Source organism: Geotrypetes seraphini, chromosome 5 (genome assembly GCF_902459505.1).
Source record: "Geotrypetes seraphini chromosome 5, aGeoSer1.1, whole genome shotgun sequence".
Classification (NCBI taxonomy): domain Eukaryota; kingdom Metazoa; phylum Chordata; class Amphibia; order Gymnophiona; family Dermophiidae; genus Geotrypetes; species Geotrypetes seraphini.
This window is the reverse complement of record NC_047088.1, coordinates 141,870,368-141,885,796: the sequence shown is the minus strand read 5'-3', so window position 1 is coordinate 141,885,796 and position 15,429 is coordinate 141,870,368. Positions and strand designations below refer to the sequence as shown.

General features: G+C 41.1%; 1 protein-coding gene across 2 annotated transcripts in view; it reads right to left on the bottom strand.

Annotated features, from left to right (window-relative positions):
* CREB1 (cAMP responsive element binding protein 1) overlaps positions 1-15,429 on the bottom strand; it is a 244,865-nt gene that overhangs the window by 179,657 nt on the left and 49,779 nt on the right. The window contains exon 2 of one of the 2 annotated variants that reach the window (XM_033945846.1): positions 2,180-2,301. The exons of the other annotated variant lie outside the window; for it this stretch is intronic. Coding sequence (XP_033801737.1) covers positions 2,180-2,293 — 114 coding nt within the window. The 5' untranslated portion in view covers positions 2,294-2,301. The remainder of the gene's footprint in view (positions 1-2,179; positions 2,302-15,429) is intronic. 2 annotated transcript variants of the gene reach the window in all.

The window sequence follows — 15,429 nt, the reverse complement described above, 5'->3', positions numbered from 1 at the left end:
AGCTTTTAAAAAACTCATAAAAACTACCTTATTCGACAGATAAATCACCTAAACAGAACCTCGCCAAACACTGTCTCTTTTCAAAATGCCCTCTGAAATCCTAAACGAGCAGCATTTGTAATTTCAGGACCTTTCTTCTAAAATGTCCTCCCCCCCCCCCCCCGAATCTCTAAACAAACTATATATTGTAATTTTTGCTGTCTTTTTGAATCTCTAAACAAACTGTATATTGTAATTTTCATTTTTTTCTTTTTTCTGAAAGCTGCGACTTTTCTTTACAGGTCTGCTCTGAAATTCTTAGCAAACAATATATTTTGTAATTTCAATTTCTCAAGTCCCTGTACTCTGTACTCCTTCTACATATTGTAAATCGCTGAATGTCCAGCTCTCTTGAATGTAAACCGCCTAGAAGTCGCAAGATTGTGGCGGTATAGAAGAATAAAGTTGTTATTATTATTATTATTATTATAGTGATCCAAGGATCAATGGCAGACAGATGGAAAGGGAGGAACAAACTGAGAAAGAGGAGGCAATAAAAGATAAACTAGCAAAAGAAATGTGAAGAGAGAGAAAATGAAAGCAGAGAAGACACTGAATATGAAAGGAGAAAGAAACAATGCCAACTTAGTGAGCTGTGTGACTTTTGGAAAATTTAAACTACATAAAGTATAAAAATTCATCTGAAATTGTGTATAACAGCTCATATTATTCCATGGCTTTACATAGTATTACTGGGCACCTTTCAAGCTGCAATAACACTACTCAGCCTCTGACCATCTTGGGAGTCCAAATCAGAATGAAAGTGTGTGTATGCGAAAAAGAATTGGAGGCCTAGATTGAAAACTTTAAGAGCATAACATTTCTTTTAAGGCCCAGCAGTATATGTTCTTGAATAAATATCCAATGGCCTTCGAAAGCTTACTCTACTTTTTATAATCCTAGCATTAGATGCATAATTTTAGGACTAGACAAAACAATTGCATACCTTTGAAAATTTAAACCACTGTGGCGTTACTGCTCTTTTAGAAACTGGAACTTCCATGTCAATCAACTGGGAATTCCAGAGGGCACTATCTGACAGCAGAAGCCTGGTGAAGCTTAAGTAGCAGTTGAGAGAAACATTTTTAAAAGTATTGGAAGTTACAGTATTTAACTTTCATTTCCTAAAAGCTACAGATTCATTGGCATAGGACTCTATATTCTGAGTAATTGTTTTTGATGTAATTAGGTGAACTTGCCTCCAATTTAGATAACCAGTTTAAATCACAAACAATTATTTAGGATCAGAGTCCTTTAATCCAGAAAAAGCGCTTTAAACAAATCAGTATTTTAACCAAAAGAAATGAATATAAAACACTTGTTATGCAAGCAATAAGATATGAAAGCTTTATAAATTAAAACCTTCTAATCTTTTTGTAAAGCTGTCTATCTATATATACAACAAATACAAGACAGCTTGAGGGCATATCAATCAGATTACTTGTTATGGATGAGACACATCATTTTATTTTATTATGATACAGAAATATAGCAGAATCCTAGTGTTAGTAAATAAGACTCAGAGTTAAGAGACTTAAGTTTTTTTATAGGCAAAAATAAATTAGTAAATAGGCCTCTGACTTTTCTACAATGCATACACAGTGTGAAACTGGAGTGAGTGGCATTTTTGTTACTGTCACCAAAAAGTAGAATCAACTTTAAAATATAAATGGTGGTTACAGAAAGATATATGACTAACAAAAAAAAAAATCTAATAACATGACTGAAAATGAATGAACTACAGTATTTATATGGATTATACTGCTTAAGAGAGCACCTTTGGTTAATTTTAAGTGAAGACAAGTATGTATATTATTAGTTACATTTCTCCAAATCCCCAGCAAATGAAAAAGGAATTTTATCAGTTAAAGAGCAGATGGTCTTCACTGATAGGTAAGTCTACAGATTGCTTTGATTAGAACACTGATATGAAAATAAATTAAAAAAATGACAGAAATGAAATTTGAGAATGAATGCACATTTGACACTAACCATCATGGCTGAACACCTTATCACAATTCAGTTTCAAAATGGATTAAGTGATATTGTCAGTCACTCCTTCCATCCCTCTCAATCAGATGTTTCATGGCCTGGGTAATGTTCTACATATGAAAATTCATTAGACCAATTTACATTATACCTGTGCTAAAGTTGCAATCTGTGGCTGTGCTTGTATCGTCATCTGTTGAATTTCTGCCTCTGTGACAGCCGCATCTCCACTCTGTTGAGTCTCTGCACCAGATTCCATGGTCATTTAGTAACCTAGAAATCGTAGTGATATGTGTCAAGGGAAAGGCTGTTTCTTCTTTAGGGCCAATGTGGATCCCATTAAATATCATAAATTATTTAAAATGACACTACAATTTAGCATATTTTGACACTTCCCATCTTTATGACTGTTAATATTTCCATAAATTTCCATTTATCAAAATTGTGCTTCTAACTAAAATGAATTAGAACACTTTGAATCAATGATTCATCTAGTAACAGTGAATTTTTATTAAGTAAAAATACCATCTGTAGTAATGTACACACTAGTGACAGATATTATAATTTGCTGTAGCTGCACGTAAAATATTCCTGCTAAAGGAAAACATTTTATAACAATATAATAGAGCCTGGAAGTACACAGGGTACCTAATACAATTCTCTTTTTAATAGTCTTCTTTACTAAAGTACCTACTAATTTCTCATGAAATAGAACCACTTCTTCAAAGACATTTCTATAAGCAAACAGTATAATTAAATGTGCAAATTACAGGATAATACTGCAATTATTCTGCTCTATGAACTCAAACCAAACCTAACATCTTTTTTACTGTACTACCAAAAATCTACAAGGTTTGTATTTTTTTTGTAAGCTCAAATTCAAGTTCTGTATTATCATTAAGTTTTTCAGTGGATCTCAGGCCTACAAAAAATCTTAAAACCAAAAGTTTTTATTGGAAAAAGAAATATAAGCCAGTTGGCTGTGTTGGCTAATTCTCTTAATACATAAAAAGATTTATGCAACAAACGTAAAACAAAAGATTTTACAGCACAACTTCACATTACGAGGTAACTAATCAGTATTAGATTTCAAATAGCATGAGCCCAAATAGCAAGATATTTAATAATAATAATAACAACTTTATTTTTCTATACCGCCATAGTCAGGCAACTTCTAGGCGGTTCACATTGAAAGAAGGCTGGACAGTCAGCGAATGATAAGGAGCCTAAAACAGAAAAGTTACATAAACAAGGTACATACTAATTTAAGTTCCATGGGTAAAGAATACATGAAAATTGGAGCTTCCTGGGAGATTGAATAACGTTTACGGGGGGTTTGTTTAGTTTAAGGGAGGTCTGTTTTAGTCAATGAATTTGTCGAATAGGGCGGTTTTTATTGCTTTTCGGAATGCATTCTAAGTCAGTTTGGGTTCATTTATGCAGTTTCGCAACCAGACTTATTGTCTATTCGCTTGGAACATGAAGGTTCTATCCAGGAAGGATTTGTATCTGCAGCCTGAGATCTTTGGGTAGGCAAAGATGTTTTTGTTTCTGGTAGTTTGTGTGGGGTTGTGCAGAACGAAGTGAGTTTGCAGTAGGAAGGTGCTTGTCCCCAGACTTGTTTGAAACAGATACATGCAAATTTGAATAGTATTCGCGCTTCTATTGGTAACCAGTGTAGTTTTTTGTAGTAGGGGCTGATGTGGTCTTTTTTTTCTCAGTCCGAAGATTAAGCGAACAGCGGTGTTTTGTACTAATCTCAATTTTTTTACTGTTTTTTTGTGGGATACCCAGGTAGATGATGTTACAATAGTCAAGGAGGGATAGGATCAGCGATTGCACCAGCAACCTGAAGGATGTTGGGTCGAACTATTTTTTTTATGGTCCTTAGCTTCCACAGCATGTAGAAACATTTTTTCACCAGTAAGTTTGTGTGGTCAGCCATGGTTAGATGTGTATCTAGAGTGATATCCAGTATTTTTATGGTACTGGATATTGGGTATTCGTGGTTGTTGATTTTTAGCGATGTTCTCGTAATTTTGTCATTGGGGCTTGCCAAAAAGACTTTTGTTTTCGCTGTGTTTAATTTCAGTTTGAAGGTGGTGGTCCATTTTTCGATTTCTGTCATTGTGTTTGAGAGGTTGTCGGTAATTTCATTTGGTGATGTCAGTTAGAGGGATTAAGATGGATATGTCATCTGCGTATATGTAGTGCTTTAAGTTTAGTTTTTGTAGGAGGTGACCTAAGGATGCGACGTAGATGTTGAACAGAGTGGGCGATAGGGGGGAGCCTTGGGGCACACCCGATGGGTTATTCCATGGGTTGGAGTGATGACCATTGCTGGTTACTCGGTAGGATCTGTTTGTTAGGAATTCTTGGAACCATTTCTTTACCTTTCCCGAAATTCCCATTGCATCAAGGCACAGTAACATGATCTCATGGTCTACCAGGTCGAACGCACTGCTGAGGTCTAGTTGTAGGATCAGTGTGCTTTTACCTTTGCTAAAAAGATTATAAAGGTGGTTTAGAATGAAGGCTATGACGGTTTCTGCCATAATATTAACTGAAAGGACAATGGATTTTAATTACCACATGCAAATTCTTCATTTTCTTTTTGGCATATCTAGACAATGATATCCCAACATGAAAAGTGTCTTTAAAGTTAATTAATCTTTTGCTGGTGATAATGGTCACCATAAATGAATGCATAGCTCAGAGACTGATGTCAGATAAGAAGGCATGTCGCCCAATTAAGTCATATCAGGAAATAAACTGTTCTGAATTATATTTTATGCGCCGTAATTAAAGAGATTTTTTAAAAAAAATCTTGACCTATATGTTTAGAAAATGGCATAAAAATCACATAGTCAAACACAGGCAACCTTATTTTACAGACATATACGATATTTACTTGAAGATGACAACGCAGAACAGAAAATAAAATTAGTAGTCATCATGCCTGAACCTGAGTTACCCCTAGAAGAATTCTATGGCACTGTATATGCAGCATCAGAAGCAGCAGTGGTTTTCTGTTCAGTATTTTTATGGGGGCAAGGGGGGAGAGATGACAACCACAATCTCCGGTTCCCTTATCCACACTTCCCAATCTCTGTCCAACACTTTCCCTCCCCCGCCTACCTTGCTACTGCTGCCACACCTGTTTCCCAGCCAAAGCCACAAACTAACACAGTATTGGCTCATGCACTGCTACATCCCACTCTCTCTTTCTCTGACAGAAGTATCAAGGAGATAGAGCAGGACACACAGCACTAGAGCATGGATCTCTGCCTAAGGATCCTGCATCTATTTACGATTTAAACAGGGGAACAGGTACAGGTGTGCCAGCAGGGCAGAGAGGGGAAATACTGGGCACAGGACAGGAAGAGAAAGCACAGTTACTTACCGTAACAGGTGTTATCCAGGGACAGCAGGCAGATATTCCCATGGAGCCCTGGCACAGACACTTTAAAAGTGCATCTCCACTTTAAGAATTTTAGAAAGTTCGTGATAGCCCGCACCATGCATACGCGAGTGCCTTCCCACCTGATGTAGGCGCGCATCTCCTCAGTTCAGTAAGCCGGAGTGGGTTGTGAGAATATCTGACTGCTGTCCCTGGATAACACCTGTTATGGTAACTGCTTTATCCCAGGACAAGCAGGCAGCTTATTCGCACATGTGGGTGACCTCCAAGCTAACCAGAATGGGATGGTGGGAGTGTTGGTCCTTTAGGAAGATAAATTTTATAATACAATTTGGCCAAAGTGCTCATCCCATCTGGAAAAAGATTCCAGACAATAATGAGAGGTGAATGTATGAACAGAGGACCAATTAGCGGTTTTGCAGATTTCATCAAATAGAAGTGGAATGGAGAAAAGCTATTGAAGCTGCCATAGTTCGAGCTTTATGGGCTTTGACCCAACTCTCCAGATGCAGCTCAGCAGGAGCAGAACTAAAAGAGATGCACCAATTGGGAAGCGTTCTCTTGAAAACAGGATACCCCAACTTGTGTGAGATAATAAAATTTGCAGACGACACCAAACTATTCAGTGGAGCTCGGACTAAAGAGGACTGCGAAGAATTGCAAAGGGATTTGAACAAACTAGGGAAATGGGCGACGAGATGGCAGATGAAGTTCAACGTTGAGAAATGTAAAGTACTGCATGTGGGAAGCAGAAACCTGAGGTACAACTATATGATGGGAGGGATGTTATTGAATGAGAGTACCCAGGAAAGGGACTTAGGGGTAATGGTGGACATGACAATGAAGCAGACGGCACAGTGCGTAGCGGCTGCTAAGAAAGCAAATAGAATGCTAGGTATAATCAAGAAGGGTATCACAACCAGGACGAAAGAAGTTATCCTGCTGTTGTATCGGGCGATGGTGCGCCCGTATCTGGAATACTGCGTCCAATATTGGTCGCTGTACCTTAAGAAGGATATGGCGATACTCGAGAGGGTTCAGAGGAGAGAGACACGTCTGATAAAAGGGATGGAAAACCTTCCATACGCTGAGAGATTGGAGAAACTGGGTCTCTTTTCCCTAGAGAAGAGGAGACTTAGAGGGGATATGATAGAGACTTATAAGATCATGAAGGGCATAGAGAGAGTAGAGAAGGAAAGGTTCTTCAAACTGTTAAATAATAAAAGAACAAGAGGGCATCTGGAAAAGTTGAAAGGGGACAGATTCAAAACAAATGCTAGGAAGTTCTTCTTTACCCAACGTGTGGTGGACACCTGGAATGTGCTTCCAGAGAATGTAATAGGGCAGAGTACGGTACTGGGATTTAAGAAAGGATTGGACAGTTTCCTGCTGGAAAAGAGGATAGAAGGGTATAAATAGAGGATTTCTGCACAGGTCCTGGACCTGTTGGGCCGCCGCGTGAGCGGACTGCTGGGCATGATGGACCTCAGGTCTGACCCAGCAGAGGCATTCCTTATGTTCTTATGCTTATGTTCTTATGTTAGGATCAAAGGAGACAAAAAGCTGGGGAGATGATCTATATGAGTTGGTTCTTTGTAAATAGTAAGCCAATGCTTGTTTGAAGTCCAGAGTAGGAAGAGTCTGTTCTCCAAGATGAGAATTTGGCTTGGTAAAAAATACTGGAAGAATGGATTAATTGAGATGAAATGAAGTGTCGACCTATAGTAAGAACTTTGGATGAGTGTGAAGTATTATTTTGTCATGGTGGAGCACTGTAAATGGTGGAGCCGCCATTAATGCTTGAAGTTCATTCACTCTGCGAGCAGAAGTTAGAGAAAATGAGGAACAGTACTTTCCAAGTGAGATAATTAAGATGAGCTTATACCCACTATAACCTCCCCAATCCTGAAATGTTGTGAGCTCTTCTGAGCAGGGACTGTCTACTGTGTGTTAAAATGTACAGCACTACATACGCCTTTCAGCACTATATAAATAATAAATAGTAGTAGTAGTAGCGACACCAGAAAGTATTTCTTCACAGAGAGAGTGGTTGATCATTGGAACAAGCTTCCAGTGCAGGTGATCGAGACAGACAGCGTGCCAGACTTTAAGAATACATGGGATACACATGTGGGATCCCTACGAGGGTCAAGATAAGGAAATTGGGTCATTAGGGCATATACAGGGGGTGGGTAAGCAGAGTGGGCAGACTTGATGGGCTGTAGCCCTTTTCTGCCGTCATCTATGTTTCTATGTTAGAGCCGAATACATTGGTTCGAAAGGAGGCTTCATCAATCTAGCAAGAACGACTTTAAGGGTCAAAACTACTGGAGGTAGTTTGACACTGAAAAGTCCTTTCATGAATCGGGAAACCACCAGAAGCATAGTGAGAGGTATTCCATCCACTGGTTGATGAAAGGGACAATTGCACTGAAGTAGACTCTAATGGAGTTCAGGCCAGAGACAGACAAATGAAGGAGATAATCCAAAACTGAGGTAATAGATGTAGATTGCGGATCCTGGTAGTGAAGTGCACACCAGGTAGAAAAACGAGTCCATGTTGGAGAATAACACTGTCGTGTGGCCTATTTTCTGTCAACATGGAAGATGTCTCTCACAGGCTGAGAAAATTGCAGGTCAGCTGAAGTCAGCTCAAGAGATACTAAGCTGTCAGGAGTAAAGACTAAAGATTGGGGTGCAGAAAAGAACTGCGATTCTGCATGAGAAGAGATGAAAAAAAATTGGAAGATGCATTCGCTCCCTGATACTGAGTTGAAGTAGAAGAGAGAACCATGGTTGTATGGGCCATCGAGGAGCTTTGAGACTCACGATGGCAGACTGCTTTTGGGATTGACAAGCTTTATGAGAAAAAGAAGAATGGGTGGAAATGCATAGGGAAACTCGTGCTTCCAATACAGTAGTAAATGGTCCACTTCTAGGTGATGAGGAGAATACAGCCTGGAGCAATAGCGGGACAACTTGTGGTTTTGGGGAGACACAAAAAACCTAATGCATCCCCATTGAGAGAAGATGGGATGGAGAGCTGTTGAGTTCAGTGTCCATTCGTGATATAGAGGAAGGCGGCTTAGTTTGTCCGCTAAAGAATTCTGTTCCCCTGGAAAGTGAATAGCAATGAAGATGATGTTGTGAGGAATCGCCCAATTCCAAATCTTGTGATCTTTTTGACAGAGGAGAGACTCCGTTCCTCCTTGCTTGTTTATATAGTACATGAGCACCTGATTATCCGTACGGACAAGAACTTGATCTGGCAGGAGATGCTGAAAAGCCTTGAGAGCATTGAAAATTGCTCTGAGTTTCAACAGACTTAAATGACAGCAGTGCTCTCTGGTGGACATGTCTTGAGTGCGTAGACCATCCAAGTGAGTTCCCCAAGCATAGGTGGATGACTCCGTGGGAGAACTTCCTGATGAGGAGGTATGTGTAATAACAGTCCTCTGGACAGAGTGGAAAAAAGAGCAGCCACCACTGAAGTGATTGTCGAAGAGAGGAGGTGAAAGCCTGCGACCACTGAGCAACCAGAGACCATTGAGGGCTCCGGAGGTGAAGCCTGGCAAAAGGAGTCAAGTGGACTATAGAGGCTATGTGTCCCAGAAGAACCATAATATGTTTTGCTGAGAGCAATTGAAACTGATCACCCGGAAGACAAGGTTGGATAAAGGTGTCCTGACACTGCTGAGGGAGACATGCCCTGTGTTGAGCAGAGCTCCTATAAATTGAAGGTTACGAGAAGATTGAAGATGTGATTTGGGAACATTGATCTCAAACCCCAAATACTGAAGAAACAATATGTAGTGATATGAAGCTAAGAACACATCCTAAGACTAAGGATTCTTGAAGAATCAATCTTCCAGAGGCGAGACTTGAAGGTTCTGAGACCTCAAGGTCATACAATTAGCACCAAGCACCTGGTGAAAACCTCTGGAAAGGATGCCTAGCCAAAAGGTCAAATCTTGTATTGATAGTGGTGTATGCCACTTGAAATCTGAGGAACTTCAACTAGGCCCTTGATACACTGACAAGGGAAGCCAAGCCGAGCAATAGAAGAGTTTAAACAAAAGAGCAAATAAAAACTGAGGAATGTTCACCAAAGTGCACCAAAAGTCAAAGAGAAAACCTCTAGTTGATCAAGCACGCATAAGCCGGTACTATGATCAAAGAGAGAAAAAAAATTACACTTGGTAACGTGAGCCAACGGTGGACTAAATAAAGGGGAAAAGAGCCCAAATATTCTAAAAAGGATGTAGTGGCCTCTTCATCCCCTACAGCCACTCCCAAACCTCCTGCATGAAGAAACAGGAGCGTAGGAGAAAAAACTTGAGGACCCTGGATGCCTGTTAAGGTACTGGCTAACATTGATGGTACAGTGGAAGGCATATTTGAAGAAAAAAAAACACCCAATTGATCCTGCATTGCAGTAAAAACAAAGGATCTGAAGTGGCGGGAAAACTAACTTACAGGTTCTACATCCCTGTTAGTTCCCGCCATAGTGTGCCAGAATGGTAACAAAGCAACAAGAAAAAAAGGCCTCCTTATAAGCTCAATACATTACATTACATTACATAACATTGCATTACTGATTTTTATTCCGCCTCAACCTTGCAGTTCTGGGCGGATTACAACAGAGACAACTGGACATTTCCAGGATAATTACAGAGAGAATTCTGGTCATTTCCAGGAAAAGTTACCGGGAACCATGATGGTGGATTGAGGAAGCATTGATGGACCTTCAGGCCAGTCAGGATGTCAGGAAAAGAACACCAGTACCATTGGCACTTTCATCGGTACCCTCGATGCCGCAGCCCATAACAGGCTAGAGGGATGGTTGCTTGGTTGGCATGAATGGACTCGATGCCAGAAAGACCTGTGACACCGGCTGAAAAGCTGGATGTTCATGAAAGAAAAACACCGGTACCTTAGGTCGGTACCAATCAGTGTCACAGCGTGCCTCAAAGAGGGTGACCTGGATAAGATGTGACTCTTGATATAAGATAGGCAAGTGGCAAGAAAAAGTCGCTATATGGTCGACATGAATGAACTCGATGCCATAATGACCTGTGACACCAGATGAAACAAATACACCGGTACCTTTGGTCTCTCTGCCGGTACTTTCGGTGTCATGGCTCGCCTTGAAGAGAGTGACTTGGATAAGATGCAACTTTTGTAGAATATAGGCGAGCTGCAAGAATGGTCGCTGAAAGGTCAGCATGAATAGACTTGATGCCATAATGACCTGCAATACCGTCAAACTCCTCTAACACCAATGCCGGCACTGATAGCGATGACGACGTCTTCAATGTGCGTCGCTGGAAAAAAGGGATGCAAAGGTACCTGCCACACATTTCAAAAAACCCATGAACAGGCAAGATATTGACAGGGAAATTGTCTCAGCCGAAATTTAATCCAAGGCTGAGGCAATGTCAAGAGGCCCCACTGACTAAGCGCCCGCGAGGGAACATGAGGCGAAGAAAATAAAGACTCTTTTTTATTTTAAAGAAAAAAACAAGAGAAATAGTTAAAATATAAAATAAAATATGTGGGGCTAGTCTCAGTTAGGGCGCTGGTCTTTGACCAGAGGGATGCCGCATGAGCATGATGGACCACTGAGCTGGGCATGATGGACCACTGGTCTGACCCAGCAGCGGAAATTCTTATGTTCTTATGTGTGAGCGGGGAGGCAAAAGGCAAAAACGAAGGACCATTTGAAAACACACCTTCTTAGCTCGGAAAGAAAACTTAGAACTGAGGAACCACGCACCTACGTCAGGTGGGAAGGCACTCGCACATGTGCAGCTTGAGTACCTGAATGTACACCACTTAGGTTAAAAGTAGTATATAAATACTAAAATAAATAAATAGTGAATAATGGCAGATATAGACCTGCAAGGTCCATCTACTCAGTGACATTTATTCTCTTCACTCTGCTTCCAGGGTCTCCTCCTTTATAAAGGTACAAGGTTGAACATGAGAAGGGGAGGAGGGTGTGAATGTTGCCTACCTGAGGAGTGAAAGCTGAAATCTGGAAACTGAGCTATGATCAGTGGGCTGAAGAGTGCGTGCAGTGAACTAGCCCGACTGTTAAGCAATTCTTCCATTTCCTCTGGAAAATGTGACATCCAGCCTCATTGTACAGGATTGCTCTTACTGCTGGAAACATGTATTTCCATGGGGAAACAGTAGGGGAGAAAGAGGTCGACTTGGATTTAATATTATCATAGAGATGTAGTTCAGGAAGAACCATTATTGGAATATAGTTATACAGTAGCTATAATCTATTCAGTAAAGGATAGGAAGAAAGACAGGAGTACAGTTATAAAACTATTAAAGCAGTTTGCTCAACAAATAGAACCTGTGCCTCTCTATTTGTTGACATAGTACATTGCAACCTAATTGTCCATTTGAATGAAGACAATTGTATGAACCAATCTCTGAATGCCTTCTATCATATTTCTATGACTAAGACACATTTTTATGACTAGGATTTGTAATATTTTATGTTACTATGTATTGGTTAAATATGACAAACACTTCACATTTGAGTACATCTGTTTCTGTAGAACTGCCTAATAATAGTTCTGATTCTTAAAAGGTTCCAAATGGATCATAGCTCCAGGAGAGTAATATGTAGCTGAGTCTACTGCGCAGACCAATGACTCTGAGGATGAAGCCTGTCCATGTGAGCTCCCCATCCCAGGTTGGAAGTTTCCACCGTTAGCATCTTGTTTGAAGTAAGAAAGTCCCAGGATCAAACCGTACCAAAGTGTCTTCCACAAGAGCAACTCTGCTAGTTTCAGAGTGGCAGAGATGACATTTGCTGTTACCTGTGGTTTCACACCACTGGGAAGCTAGGGTCCATTGAGCTTCTCTCAAATGAAATGTGCCATGCATCATTATTATTATTATTATTATTAGGTTCTTATATCCCGCCATACCCAAAGAGTTCTAGGCGGTTTACATTCGTTACATTAGGATCCGGTCTGAACCCGGATTTACAAAAATTTTTTATCGGAATTGCAGGTAGCGTAGAAGGAGGCACAGGTTTATCATAGTTGGGTTGGACGGTAAGATGGAGGGGAGTGGGAAACTAGAGGAGGGGGTGGGAGAGGGAGGAGGGGGTGGGGGGGTTGGAGTGTATGCGGGGAGTAAGGACTAAGGGTCTTGTTCGCGGAAGAGGTGTGTTTTGAGAGTATACATAGCTCTACTATCAATAAAGTGCATCCTGAATAGTCCACAGCTGATTGACATCTTTTCTTCATGCCTCCTTGAGTTGGCTTGTTGTTTTTATCGTAGAGGCCGTTCAGGTTCTTTCTCCAATGCCTTACAACCTCAACATTAGCTGAACTGTGTCATGCTGGCTCAGTCAAACTTGATGTGCAGTGCTGACTATGGCATCAATTCTCACAGGTGGAAAGAAAACTTGGGCCTGAACTATATCTAACAAGGTTCCTATGAACTCCAGTTGTTGAACCAGGAGGAGATGGGACTTTGGATGGTTTAGCATGAACCCTAGTAGCTCCAGCACCTGAATGGTTCTCTGCACTGATTTCCAAGCACCTTCCTTGGATGTGCTTTTGACCAACCAATTGTCCAGGTAGGGAAACACATGCACTCCAAGTCTGTATAGCAATGCTACAACTAGGGCAATACACTTTGTGAAAACTCTAATAATGGATGCAAGGCCAAACAAAAAGGCATGGTACTTTTAATGGAATTCCTCTACTCAAAATCTGAGATACTTTTTATATGAAATGAATTTATCTTGTGGATGTAAGAATCCTTCAAGTCCAGAGAGCTTAAGACCATCATTTTCCTGACTCATGGGAAAGAGTGCCCAGGAAAAACCATCCTGAACTTTTCTTTGATCAGATATTTATTCAGGGCCCTTAGGTCTAGAATGGCATGAAATTCTCCGTCTTTTTAGGTACAAGGAAGTACTTAGAATAAAATCCCTTCCCTTCCCTTCCTGGTAATATAGATTTAACTGCTTGATACTGAAGAAGGGAAGAGAGTTTCTCTGTAAGCACAGGTGCTAATAGCTAAACTTTCCTGCTCTCAGTGGACAATCTATAGGACATTCTCAGCTACCAAAAGTATAACCCCCTGGACTATTTTAAGAACCCACCAGCCTTAAGTTACAACGAGCCACCTCATGAACACAATCAAAAAAAGCTGATCCCTTGCTTTGACTGCTGGTGGGGACGGGAGCAAGAGCCCTAGGATTATTGGGAAGTGGTGGGCCGGAGCAGTAAACCTACTCTTTTGAGAGTAGTAGGGTCTCCTAAGACTACCGCCTAAAAACCTCCAAGGAGACCAGTATGTTTTTTTATGAGGTCAACGACATCCTCCATTTTATCTCCAAAAAGACTACTAATTTTAAGTATGAAACATGCAGCCAAGGAAGTCTGTACATGCTGATATCTAAAATAAAGATTCTGGAATCCACATAAAAAGCATCATAGGTTGCCTGAATCCAGTGCTTTCCACACTCCTTCTGCCTGGCTACTAACTCACGAAGTTAAGTGGCCTACCCTATAGGCAGTGTATCAGTAAACTCTGCTATAATGTGCATTGAGTTCCAAAAGTAAATGCTCATGTAGAGCTGGTAAAACTGTATGCAGAAAATGAGCATAGAGCTCTGAAAATCTTTCCTCCCAAAAGTATCGAGTTCTAGCATTTCATACTAGGGTGTGAAGACATAGGTACTAATCCTCTTGGCCTTTTTGAGGGGGGATTCAGAATCATGGAAGTGAGAAAGCTGCTGCTTTGCAAATCCGGGAGCCTTCTGGACTCTATAGAATCTGCCTTATAAGGAACTGACTGCACAGAGAAAGGGGTCTTCCAATTTGTTATCTGCACTGACTGAAAGATGCTGTGCACAAACACTGTCACAGATTCCTTGGGAGGGACGTCATAGTCCCAAACATCCTACATCTCAGCCTTGGGCTTGTCCTCAATCTCCAAATTAAATTAAACTTGGAAACGGGATAGTCTTCTCTCCCCCCAAAAAAAGAAGAGAGAGAGCTCCTTTGGGGGAAACCTCCTCCTTTCCTGAGGTGAAGAGGGGTCAGAAAGTATACTTTCCAAGAGCTCTTCTGGTTCCATGTCACATGCCCAACTGCAGTATCAGACTCAGCAAAATACTCTTCACGTGAGAGATGTCTCTGCCTGCCTCTGGCAAACAAATGAGAAACTGCAGACAATTGTACAAGATGCAGGCTATGTTTATGTAGACAATCTTTTTGTTGCACATAGTTGTTGCACCACCTTTTTGCAAACCAAGGGACCCGACATGATCTGTGTTTCGAACAACATATCTTCTTCGGGGGTCCTTAAGTTTTGATGGTCATGGGAAGCCGCAACAAATAAGAGCCTGTGTGTTAAAGTTTCACGTTCCAAGGCGGCTATCCACAAGAAATGCTGTATGTGCCTGCCTCCTCTGGACTCATGTGTGAGAATGCTACAGTACAGGTCCCCTCATGGGCTACGAGGGAGCTTCTTCACCCGATGGTCAGAAGAGGAGCGCTGCTTCTTCTGATACAAACATTGGTACTTGGTGAGACACCAGTGTTGATGAAAGGGTAATGGGCAGATCATGAGCTTCCAGGATAGGATGGGGTGTCACCATAATTGACACCAACACCCTCAACATCACTGTGTGTCACACTAAGACAGGGTGTTCAACTACTCCTTTAGCAAGGCCCAGAGCAACTCTTTGTGGAGACATTAATAGAGGTGGGTCAGATGTCAGGGACAGAGCTGAACTAGAAGCCTCATTCCAGCTTCTAGGAACTGATACCAACTCCACAGAGGGGGAGCAGTCCTTTCAGTGCAGATGCTTCTCTGGTACCAGCTAGGATGATGTCCTGGAACTTCTGGCACCATGCTTCGAAGAAGTCCAATGCCAGTGCTTCTTCGCCTCCCCTCAATGCATAAAGCACAGTTACTTACTGTAACAGGTGTTA